Source organism: Asterias rubens, chromosome 3 (assembly GCF_902459465.1).
Source record: "Asterias rubens chromosome 3, eAstRub1.3, whole genome shotgun sequence".
Classification (NCBI taxonomy): Eukaryota; Metazoa; Echinodermata; class Asteroidea; order Forcipulatida; family Asteriidae; genus Asterias; species Asterias rubens.
In genome coordinates, this window is record NC_047064.1 from 14,627,209 (window position 1) to 14,640,195 (window position 12,987).

Consider the following 12,987-nt stretch of genomic DNA (forward strand, 5'->3'; position numbering starts at 1 on the left):
CAGGTTTGTTATTTTATCCTTATGTTGAGATACACCAACTGTGAAGGCTAGTCTTTGACAATTACCAATAGTGTCCACTACCTTTAAAAACTATTTATTTCACCGATGTCGTCTTGGTTTGAATCGTACATGAGTCTTTGTACCATGAGATTTGCACATCATATTGGTTGCATCATCGAACTTCTTGCGAACACGACTGAAGACGTCCCATACCGTGTACTTCCAGACGTAATATATACTATAAGCCTTAGCACTGCATCTTGTATAAATGCATTCAAAATCAGCCTGTCTATATAAGAACGTAATGAGATTTGACCAAGCTGAGCAGTTTGTGGTCGGCTCAAGGTAAACAAACTTCGTGGGATTAGGCGAAGTGGATTTCCATTTTCGCGTTAAATTAAAGAACTCCTGATTAAAATGCAGATGGAAACACCTTCAAGATGAATGCAGTGTATATCACCGAGGTAATTGCACTTTCTTATTGAGTGGTGTGTATACCATCTAGGGTTGTAGCGACGTGCAGAGACCAATATCGGATTTTGAAGACGGGTAAATTGTGAAAATGAGAATTCGAAAGTGAATTAAAAAGTCACGCTTAAGGCGTCATTAAAATTTACAATAGAGTAAACGTGTCAGACGGGAGAATGTACTTTGTAAGCCGGGCAAACTTGCAATTTGTCACCAAGCAAAAATACGGAACTCACTCTAAGCATTTGGCAAACATGGACGTCTATTTCCGTAATGCACGTCAGTAGACAACATGGTACCTAAATGTTCTTTTCGGTGTATGCATCATACTAGTCAATCAATTGATCGATTGGTTGACTAACTAATTAAGCAATCAATCAATCAAGCAATCGTTAATTTATAAGGCGCCGAAATGGTAATGTTCGGATAGTTGCCATCCAAGAAAATAGATTTAACAGACGTGTTAGAAGATGGTGACCACTTTACTGTTGTGTCTGAAAACAAATTCCCAAACCAAGCAACCAATGGAGTATTCATACACTGTGAATGGTTACATGTAGTTTTTTGGCCATTCTGCGGTCACTATTGTTGAGCCTTCAATTTCCTCTAGAAAACTACACATAATATACCAGTCTAATTTACTCTCAGTTTTGGCTTTGCCACTCGTTTTTGACTTGAGGTAAAAAAATGCTTCACCGAGGTCTTCCGAGGCAACACCGTCATGTTACGCTCAGATGCACTTCTCCCTGTTCAGTTTATACACGCATGATTTGAACTTTTACAGCCTAATTTCATGGTTTGTCTGGTTGGTAATGATCATTAGTTTGGTTGAGATGATAAATGCTTTTAATGATAATTGCCACCGTCTGCCCCCGTTTCTGATACTGTCCAAAGTGTTCAGGACTTGCCGTGTAATGTTTCAGTTTAGTAATAACCACCGTAGTGTTTGCTGCGTTGGGAACATTTTGATGTGTAGGCCACTTGATATTTTGATTGGTGGAACACGTGTCATTTTTCCAACGTTTTTGCCAACCCGAGGCTGGAAAATAATGGAAAGCCATAGTTTGTAGAAATGTTTCACCAATTTGCAAAAATAAGTTTAACTTGTTGGAAACAATCCAACAAATCATAAGAGATATTTCAGCTAATTGCGCTTTGTTTCAACACTGATGTTTTGCTGACATTCGGCCGGCCACAACCGGCGCACTTTGTGAAAGGTCTCATTTTAATTAACTAAACCATAATAAACCGCGGTAAACCACGGTTAACCACAGCAAACCTTATTAAACTAAGGCAAACCATGCTAAACCATTTTAATACATGGTTACTCTCATACGATAAGTGATTAAAATGATTCACAGACACAGGACACTATTGGTAATTGTCAAAGACTGGTCTCCTCACTTGGTGTATCTCAACATACATCAAATAACAAACCTGTGAAAATTTGAGCTCAATCGGTCATCGAAGTTGCGAGATAATAATGAAAGAAAAATAACCCCTGTCATACGAAGTAGTGTGCTTTCAGATGCTTGATTTGAGACCTAATATTCTAAATCTGAGGTATCGAAAACAAATTTGTGGAAAACTACTTCATTCTCGAAAACTATACGGTACTTCAGTAGGACCCGCTTCTCACAATGTTTTGGGCTATCATCCTCTCCCCATTACTCGTTCCCAAGTAAGGTTTTATGCTAATAATTATTTTGAGTAATTACCAATAGTGTCCACTGCCTATGATTAATAAACATTATCCTACAATAATTTTCTTTATGGAAAGAAGGAAATATTGCTGTGCTGGTCATTGACACTTACCAAACGTCCAGTGTCTTTAAGCGTGTTTCTGGGGAAGATCCTGCCATTGTTAAAAGCTGACATTTATGTTGTCATTAATGAACACCCCCCCCCCCAAAGTACATTGGTTATTTCTAAACAAAGCTATAATGAACAGTGCATGGCTCTACAGACACAAACTAAATTTATGGTGTTAAATATCACAAATGACTCTTGGGTAATACTTCGATTGTTTTCGTCACATAAAAGATTGTCACATTGATAATAACGTAGACGTATAAATCAGATTTTAAAAAATAGCTATTGCTCTCAAACATTTTAAACTGCTACCTGAACGCCTACATCAATTCGTGAATTATTACCAACATCTCCTTCGAAAGTGATACAGTTTTATTAGTTTGTTTAATGAATAGGGTATAATGTTTTACGGCTGTGTTTGTGCGAATATTTATAATGGTGCTATATCAAAGAAAACAACGTAACTTCTGAACTTGCTAAATCCAAATGTATGGTTTTAAATGAATCCTTATAATAAAAAAAAAAAATACTTTCTAAACCTATAATTGATTTAATTTTGTTTTTAAGGAAAACATACATAAGGTATACAGGCCTTCTGATGAAAGTTCCTTATAATGGCATCGTTCATTTTAAAAATGTCATTATGTAAAAAGAAAATTGTTATAAATAGTGAGGGAAATTGACTGGTTGAAAAAATGTCCCTTGTTTTTTATTACTTGATATTTGAAGAAGAAATAAAGTTGTATCCCTTTGTGATGAACCCCTGATGGCTGCCGCTTTGAAACCTGACTGGTTCATTTTCGAAACTTGAAAATACCTGACTTTCCCTTTAAAGGGTCTATGTACTTTTTGTAGGACAAAGAACACAATGTCCACAGATTTACATTACACATACACAGTTTGAAGATAATGATAGTAGAAAGCTTCCCTGAAAATATTACTTGCTGAGGTGCTGTAGTTTTTGAGAAATGAGTAAAACAATGTCTTGAAAATAAATTTCGTTTCAGTGATCATGAGACGAAAGTTATGTTAGCATGTAAAAACGTATTTTCATGACATCGTTTTACTCATTTCTCAAAAACTACAGCATCTCAGAACTAATACTTCAAGGTATGCTTTCTACTATCATTATTTTCAAACAGTGTACGTTTAATGTAAATCTGTTTTGTGTTGCAAAAAGTACCCAAATCCTTTAAGTTTGTAATAACATGTCCTTTGCCATAATTGAGCGCAGGTGAAAACTAATTAGAGAAAACAAAATGAAACACTACTCTTAATCAGTAAGTAATTACAACCGAGTAATTTCCGCTCCATTGCAGAGGCGTTTTTATTATTCAGCCAATTATAAATAGTTTCTTTTGTTGTTTTTAATAAAAGACAATGGAATAGCGAGGAAGTGACCAACGTGCTTATGCCACGTCATAATGGGACCCACTAGTAGGGGAAAATTATTGTAAAGCTGCAACATTTGCTTAGCGCAAGGGCAATAACAACTCGAAGTACTACGGTTATTGTTAAAATATACCACTTTTTACACCACAGAGTTCGAGTATAAGAAGCATTGCCGCATAACCGCGTCTCGGATTGTATATTTACAGAGATTGTTCTTCCTGGGTGGACATTATTTGTTCCGGAGTTTCGGTGGTATCTATAAAAAAAAACGACCACCTTTTGAAATTATTTTGTATCAGGTTGTTTTTGTTTGAACTAAAAAAGTAATGTTAAACTATCTATTCAGCCTACGGTCGCTCCACTGCAGGAGGAAGGCCTTTCAATCATTGTTCCATCTTGATCTTTCCCCTGTGCGCGTCGCATCATACATTGTGACGGTTCCAAACTCTGTGATGTCGTCCATCCAACGCCTGCTATGTTAAACTAAAACACTTTAAACTGTTTCAGCCCAAATTAAGAACAGTGTGTTTCATGCCAAACATTTTGCATGGTTTGTGTTTTCTTCACTTTTCTCTCTTGACTCGACAACATGAATAACCACGGGATCGTTATTTCATGTATCATGGTTGATCACTCAAATCATGAACACTGCATGTCGGAGACTATATTGTTGTCAGCTCTACCAACCCCGTATAGTAAATTTAATTAATTGGATTAATGTTGACAATGAATGTTCTCGCCAAGCAGCATTTAACTTAGTTTCGCCATAGTGAGCAAAATCGTTTTTGAACCGCCAATGTTGACTTAGTCTTGGTGCAAGACGTTTCTCGTTCCCTTTTCACGCACACCGCGGCCAATTCACCGACAGCGCGCGCACCGACTCACCTGACATAGTCCACTCACCGCCCCGGAGAAACGTCTTGGTCCGTGTGCATGTTTGAGTTATGTGACCTCACATACATATTCAACGTGTGGGTCAACAAAATACTACGCACGCGCACAACTGGAAACAGACAAGCGGGCCAGCCTGGTAACTTGCATCCTTACTCTATGCTTGCATGCACCCGACGTGTCGAGTAAAAGCCTCGCTGCATCATGCTACGGCGGGAACCCGGGGAAATACATACCATGTTCGTTTTGTTGCGCATAAGGCGATCACTGATCTTTATGTTATTATTTATAATATTAGAGATCAGCGGTTGCGATCGATTGTTAGAGGGAAGAAATTGTCAGTCAATGAAAAAATACTATAACAATATTGCTGACCGCATCGGCAAGACTCGAGGAGTCGAGTGTTTTATTTTCAGATGAGAGAACTTGTAACTTGTATGGGTATATTTGCACATTATTTCGAAAATAAAGAAAGATATCCTGCATGGCTATCGGCACTTAACTATAAAGCACAGTTGATCACAATCGTTCGCCAAAATTGTCCTCCATTACATGTCACGTCTAATTGTGGCCAAGTGCGTGGAGCCGTGGACAAAGGATACTGACATGTACATGTACCTTCTTGTACACATGCACACAGTACACAACCGAATGCCAACGTGGTGTTGTGTCTGGGCCTCTTATTCGCGAAGACGTGTCAAATTACTCATAGGCTTAGATATTTAATGGTGGTCGACCACTGGTTGATTTTGACCAAGCTGTGTGAGTATGATACGGAAGTTTCGGATGTAGTGTTTAGTTTTTTCTGCATAAAAGTACTTTCAGGCACTGTGCCCCTATAATTATTTTTACCTACAAAGTTACCCTTTGGACTAAGACTAAAAATGCCAGAAAATCCCATGTTCGTGTACATCGATCTATTTCTGTTAGCTCTGTTGCTAAACATCCTCGTTCTTAACATTTTAAGATTCCATTCCCTCAATTAATTGCACTTACAAAAATTCTCAAAATCTTCCCCAAAAACGTATTTTAGGGCAAACTAAAACTCGCACATCGTTCTACAGCAATCATGTTTACAAAAATTAAAAGACGAACGTAAATGTACAAGCCCTACACATCAACTACCATACGAGGAAGCCTGGCTGTTTCTGGTTGCGTTGCACCGAAGACGTACAGATACCAGACTGTGGGAAATTATGCTGATACTGCTACGTCAGAGTTATGCAGGCCTAGCGCAGCACGGAATGATTGGAATGTGCTCGGAATTTCCCGAGCGATATGCACACGGACCAAGACGTTTCTCCGGGGCGGTGAGTGGACTATAAGTCAGGTGAGTCGGTGCGCGCGCTGTCGGTGAATTGGCCGCGGTGTGCGTGAAAAGGGAACGAGAAACGTCTTGCACCAAGACTAATGTTGACTATGCCACAAGAAAAGAATCGTAATTGATACCCCGTCACACGCCACGTCAGAGTAATGTTAAATCATGCATACTCTGTGACCATTTTCCAATATAACCACATCAAATATTCATACTCATTTCCATCTTTTTTTTTTAAATAGGGGCACTTCCAACTACCAGTGATGATGCCGAAGCGTTGCCTAGCGACGAGGTAAGTGGACTGTAACGATTTTCTTTTATCACTGCCTTCGATCCAAAGTCCGAGAACGAGACGTGTGAATAAACGCGGGTTTGGGTAAAAAGAGGTAAATTTCTTGCCGCGTAATTTGGGTATGGATTTTGGCGGGCTATGAAGGAAAGAGACATGCATGAATCACTCGTGCACGGTTGCCTGAATTTTTGTCACCATCGATCTATCAGGTTTGATGATGCAATGTATTTTAGTGTATAGTCCGGTTCGTAGAATGTCATTATGTAAATTTGAACTTCCTATTACTTTTGATTAATTTCTAAACTCCGCGAATTGTTAAGCGCTTAAAAGTAAACAATTTAAGACTAGTTTGGGCGGTACTGTTCTATTGTTTGGTATTGACAATGATGGAAGGAAGGGATGCACAAATCATGCAATGTGACGAAGTATGCTATAATGGAGGATTGCAGAGTGGTTGTCGTAGCAACTAGTCGGATTCCGAGAAGCCATTTTGACGATTGGTATGATTACATTTTAAATTCACCTTTGTGACCCTTTTCGAAACCATTGCTTGGGGCTCGTGGGCGGCTCTGGCCCGTTAATATTTCATACTAATACATTTAAAATGGTTGTGTGCACTAGCAATGGGTGCGTTCGTTTAGCTTCCCTGGGTCGACCCCGGTGTGTGGCGGTTTTTTTTTCCAGGACGAACGTGTGCAGATAATTACCCACGTTCGTCCTAGAAAAAAAAACCGACACACACCGGGGTCGACCCAGGGAAGCTAAACGAACGCACCCATTGACAGCACTTGACCCCACTGATGACGTCACGGTTGGTCTGCATTGCTTATAAGTGTTGTAACTGGGTACTGTATTTCCAACAGTCGTATTGAGACACAAAGGTTCCCAATTCTTATGCAACAAACTGTGACGTCATCAATACTATTATCTATTCAGCCATCGTACACTGCAAATCAATTAGAGTCTATATGCTCGTCCGTTTATACGTCTACTTTGTACTACGATATACATGTATAGGGGGAAAGGAATTGTTCGAATTAATTAAACCTTGTTTTGTTTTAAGTGGATCTTTTCCACGCTAGTAATTAACTTTATTATTAAATGACGTATGATAGCGCCGTTCTGCTTCCCATGTGCTCCTCCGTCATTATTAAAAAACAAAATTGCTTGATTGAAAGGTTCAATAGCATGGGATGTTTAATATCCTCTTTTTAGATTGCTGTAAAAATTTTTATCGAACGTTGACTTGGCCGATTGTCATTAATTTATCAAGCTAATGAAAACTAGAGGCACATGATTGTTACATTTGGTTTATACCATCGTCCCCCCTGACGATGGCGAAGAGCAATGAGACAAATTAAGAAGTCACTCCGCGGTAGTCACGGTAATAACGATACACTAAAAGCTAAAGTAGTAGTCTCGGCCGATTCGCCACCTTCCGCCCAGGTGCTAAAAAGCAGAACAGTTATTTTTAGAACCGAGAAGTCACTGAATTCTGTTAATCTTTTGACTCCGCAATACTAGCAGAATATAAAGACAGTTCTCTAAAGAACAAAATCTACCTGGCAAGTAGGTATACACATGGTGTTACCGCAAACCAAATATTGATACCCCACTATGCAATGCCTAAAATGCCATGTTTTATTGAATAAAGTGGCGTAACAAGAGAGCATCCACAACAGAAACTGGCGCGAGGAATTCCGCGGTGTGCAAGCCAGTGCCGTATAGAATATTGGACCAAACTACAAAGTTCACCCAAACCACAACTTTGTATCAGAGGTTTTGACAATAATAATGCATGACAAGTTCACAGGGTTACCGTGACAAGACCAATGCAAGAATTTGACAAGACAATGACAATAGTCATTATGAAAACCTTGTGACCAGATAATGACAAGGCTTGTCATCATGCGAGAAGGTAATAACAAGACAAGAAATTACCTTGTCAGGAGGACAGGAGAAAACCTGTGAACTCTGACACCTTGGCAGAGCAAGAACTTTCTTATCAACAACACGATAGTTTGTTTAGAGTGCAGCCCTCTTATTTGCAAACATTAAAATCAATATTTGCAAAACCTGAGGCCATCTTGCATCAGACGCGTCACAAACCGGCATCCTATTAACATGCCCACGGTTTAATTATATGCATAACAATCCACGTTTCAACATAAGCTTGGCCGAGTCATTTTTATGATTTATTATGCCAATTAACTGTGGATAAATAGATCACCCACTTTCCTTCATTTACGAATGTAAAGCGAGTTTTGAACGGGCAACTTTATTCTCAGCGCACGTTTCGCAAAAGTTAACGCGCATTTCAACGTCGTATCAGCGTACACAACGCATGCATACTTCATTTCAAAACATCAATACAGATAAACCATTTCCCGAAACATTTTAACATGTCAAGTTCTCTAGCTGGGCTCTGAACATGGCAAAGATCCAACTAAGTATTAAATGACCAACGGCGCTAAAGGCCTACGATCATTGATTAGAACCCAAGCATTGCATGGTCGCCATCTTCGATGTTCAAGCAATGCTAACGTCCACGCGTGTAATCGCACCCACGTCTCTCCTCAGCCAATGATAGCTGGTCCCAATTTCATGTAGAGCTGCTTAACGGTAAGCAATCGTTCGTGCTTACTGTAGCAGACACATGTCTACGATGTAAACGTATTTTACAGATTAGCAAGACAATTGGGCGGCCATCTTGCGTGTCCACCATGGATGTGCATTGTGACGTCATTCATTTTCGTGCAGTTAGGCTTGCCTTTTCGTCAGCTAACGGTTAGCAGCGCTAAAATGAAAATCGCGCAGTAAGCAAACAATCGGCCGGTTTATTTACCCTCAGCGAGGGACTGTTTATGGGCTTGTGACGCCGTGTGCAGGAGAGCTATAGTGCACTTACAGTAGTTACATGATACATACATCGTGTCTTATAACAACGTTGTCATAGTGTGAAAATCAACATGTTGAAAGTCCATTAGCAATACAATTTATTAAATTGAAAGCTTTGAGTAAAACTATCGAGGGAGTTCCTCGTGATCTGTATTCATTCAGTTCCAAGAAGCGATATGTTTGTATTGATGGAGTGCCCATGACGTCATTGACCACCATCTTTGATGTAAACCAATGGACAAGTGCAAGCGTGTAGCGTACGCGCTGTACACTATACTCTAAGGCCGTGTCCGAAACGGCGACTTCGGCTACAGCTACGGCTAGATCGCGCGCGTCTGCTATTCTTCAACACTGGTAGGCGCGCTGATCTAGACGTAGCTGTAGCCGAAGTCGTCGTTTCGGACAAGGCCTAAGCCAATGGTAGCCTTTCACGCGTACACGTTTCATCAAAGATGGCGGCCAATGGAAGTGGTCTACAGTGCACTTACAGTTACATGATAAACACAGCGTTTCTTACTAATGTTTTCATAGTTTGAAAGTCAACATGTTTAAAGTCCATTTGCAATTCAATTTGTAAAAATTTAAAGCTTTGTGTAAAGCTACCAATTGTAGTTCCTTGCCAATGGAGTTCCTCATGGTCTGTAGTCATACAGTTTCGAGAAGCATCCTTATTGACCTAGGCTTGAAGACGCTACATGACCAGAGGCACGTAATGCCCCCCCCCCCCCTACACACAAATTGATTATTAAGTCTCTCTCCACTGTAGGCATAGCAAACAGGTTAAAGGCAGTGGACACTATTGGTAATTACTCAAAATAATATTTAGCATAAAACTTACTTGGTAACGAGTAAGGGAGAGCTGTTGTTGATTAAAACATTGTGAGAAACCGCTCCCTCTGAAGTAATGTAGTTTTCGAGAAAGAAGTAATTTTCCACGAGTTTGATTTCGAGACCTCAGAATTAGATTTTGATGTCTCGAACTCAAGCATCTGAAAGAAAACAACTCGTGTGACAAGGGTGTTTTTTCTTTCATTATTATCTTGCAAATTCGACGACCAAATGAGCTCAAATTTTGACAGGTTTGTTATTTTATGCATATGTGCAGATACACGAAGTGAGAAGACTGGTCTTTGACAACTACCAATAGTGTCCAGTGTCTTTAACCTTATGCCTATTCATTCCTCGGTGCATTGTGGACTGAGATAGAGACAGGTGTTTTATTTGTTACGGTAATTATAAATAATATTCAGGCTGATACAATTATTGCTCCTGCTGTGCGGATTGAATTATTGGGTTGTTATGAACATGGCGTATTAATGTGACCCATTCACAGTACACTCGCAAAGCATACATCATCAGAGGGTCAATCTTTTCTCCTGAAGACGGTCAGAAAAGCTTGATCGAAACGTTGAATTCTTACGCAATAGTAATCAGGTTTTTTTTCCTTCAGAAATACCTCAATCCTACAACGCTTCGTTTTGCCAACTTAAGCACGCGCGATGTCCATTTTTCACACTTCATGGGAAGGGTTTATTGTCTATACAGGGCCCAAGGAGCTGCTTAAGCACACAATTTTGCCTAAGCAAAAAAATCACTGCTATGTAAAATCAGATTACCAACCAAGACTCCACTATGCTAAGCAAACAACAGCTAAATACTAGTCACAAGCAATGTATATGGCATGATATTTTTGTCAGTACAAATGTGTAAAGTAGGCAAAATAAGCTATTTTCGTGCTTAAGAAGCTTCTTGATCCTCCAATTACCAAAAAATACTTGTTTGCCTCTGTCTATAATTTGAAAACCTGTAAACCAGAACAAACAGCCCCAAAGCGGCTGAGGTAGCTTCAGCTAGATTCGAAACCACGCTTTAAGAAAAACGACCCTGGAGTAAAAGCACCAAACACAGTAACATAATGAAGAAGATGAGAATTGTATTTCATCAAGCTGTTTTATAAGTAGGAAGTCTGTATGTTTGCTGCTTGTGGATTTTGAATGTACGTGAGTGTTTACAAGGACAAGTGCTATCTTGGAATAATACCGTTTTTATACTCGATGATGTTTCCAAGGACGGGGGAAAAAACATCCCGATTCCTTACCCTAAGAAAACATTCTCCCCAAGGTTCTTTCAATTTTGAGATTGAAACCGGAGACGCGATTTGAAGCTCGATGATGGTTTTCACAATCGTCAAGAACGCCGCCTCAAGCCAGAAGTCCCCAACATTTCGTTTCAAAATTATGAATAATATTAATCTGTGTATCTGGAAAGGCGATGTATCTTCCATGATGAGATAAGATTAAAGGCACTGGACACCTTTGGTAGTGGTCAAGAAAGCAGAATTCTCACTTGGTGTCTCTCAACTTAAAATAACAACAGCAAACCTGCGAAAATTATATAGCTATTGGCCATCGAATTTGCGATAGTTCAATGAAGAAAAAACACACTTTTGTTGCCCAAGTGTGTGCTTTTAGGAGTCAAAATAAAAGGCTTTGGGCCTGTAATATTTTAGTTAGAAATTACCCCTTCCTCAAAACTACTACCTCAGAGGGAACCGTTTCTCACGATCTTTTATACAATCCAAAGCTCTCCACTGTTTGTTAACAAGTAAGTGTTTTATGCTTAAAACATTTTTGAGTAATTACCTATGTGTCCAGAGCCTTTAATCTGCGGATCTGGAAAGGCGATGTATCTTCCACAGCACGATGAATAATTAGATTAAGAATAAGAAGCGCTACCCGGACTAAAAATGAGCTTGTTCACCGCTATCTGTCTAAGGATCGATATATGCACAGATATAGGGGCCTGGTGAAATTGTAACCTGGGTTCATCGCAGTATGAATGATTCAGAAATTAAGGGGCGTGTGGCTGACGTCATAGCTTTGGGCCTTTTCCAAACCTCGGCTCCGACTTTGGCTCCCGGTCTGGACAAGTTTGGAGTAGTGATACGTCGTGTTGTAGTTTCCAGAGTCTGAAGCCCTGACCCCGAAGACGGGCCTAAGCCGAGGTTTTGGAAGAGCCCGACAAGACTGGTCCCCTTTGCTTATCCGCAACGGCAAGGACAGGTGCTTGGCTTTAAATACACAGATGTACATCGCTATTGACTGCATTGGTATAACTGCATTGGTTTGCCTTTGACTAACCGAAAAACATACACTTTACAGAGCCATTATAGGGTACGTTCGATAAGCTTCCCTGGGTCGACCCCGCAGTGCTCACAGCTCGGGTGAGCCCCTGACAAGAGCTAATCGAACGATCGCACTCGCCCTCTCGTGGTGACGGCATGCACCTCAGGTCACCCCTAAGTGACCCACTCCACAAGCAGGGCACTGGGGGCTGACGCGGGTGAGCCCCATCAAAGCTATTCGAACGTACCGGGGCAGACCGGGGTCGACCCAGGGAAGCTAAACGAACGCACCCATAGTGTGCCTCTCTGTACAAAACGCAACGGATGATATACGACTGTTCACTGCAGGGGTCAAGCTGCCATGAAAAGACCCGTGACTGAGTACCTGGCTCAGTGGGCTAAGTTGCTGGGACTGTTTCAGTAACTCAGATTACCCGGTCCGGGTTCGAATACCGTCTGTCTCTAACGTGCTTCGTTCGGTGTGTAACATGCCTTTAAAACAGTCTAGATTGTGATGATAGGAAACTGGCACCAGGCAAGGAGTTCCATAGAGTTGCAGCATGTGGAATAAAGCTGTTCGAATAGGTCATTGTACGTAGGCCTATATCTCAGCAAATCAAGAGTGATGGGTGAATAGAAGCAGAAAGTCTGGTTTCACGCTCAAACATTCTGATGAGGTGGAACTAGGTCGAACGTACTAACGGCACGAAAATATCTGTTTATTGCTTCGTGAAAAGATGTGGGTGCGTTCGTTTAGCCATGGTTTAGCTTCCCCGGGTCGACCCCGGTGTG

At 40.5% G+C, this 12,987-nt stretch overlaps 1 protein-coding gene across 1 annotated transcript in view; it reads left to right on the top strand.

Moving 5' to 3' along the window:
* The window catches only part of LOC117288236 (serine-aspartate repeat-containing protein F-like), a 39,042-nt gene that overhangs the window by 8,607 nt on the left and 17,448 nt on the right, over window positions 1-12,987 (top strand). Inside the window, exon 2 of the mRNA XM_033769012.1 lies at window positions 6,124-6,173. Within this exon, the coding sequence (XP_033624903.1) occupies window positions 6,124-6,173 (50 nt within the window). The remainder of the gene's footprint in view (window positions 1-6,123; window positions 6,174-12,987) is intronic.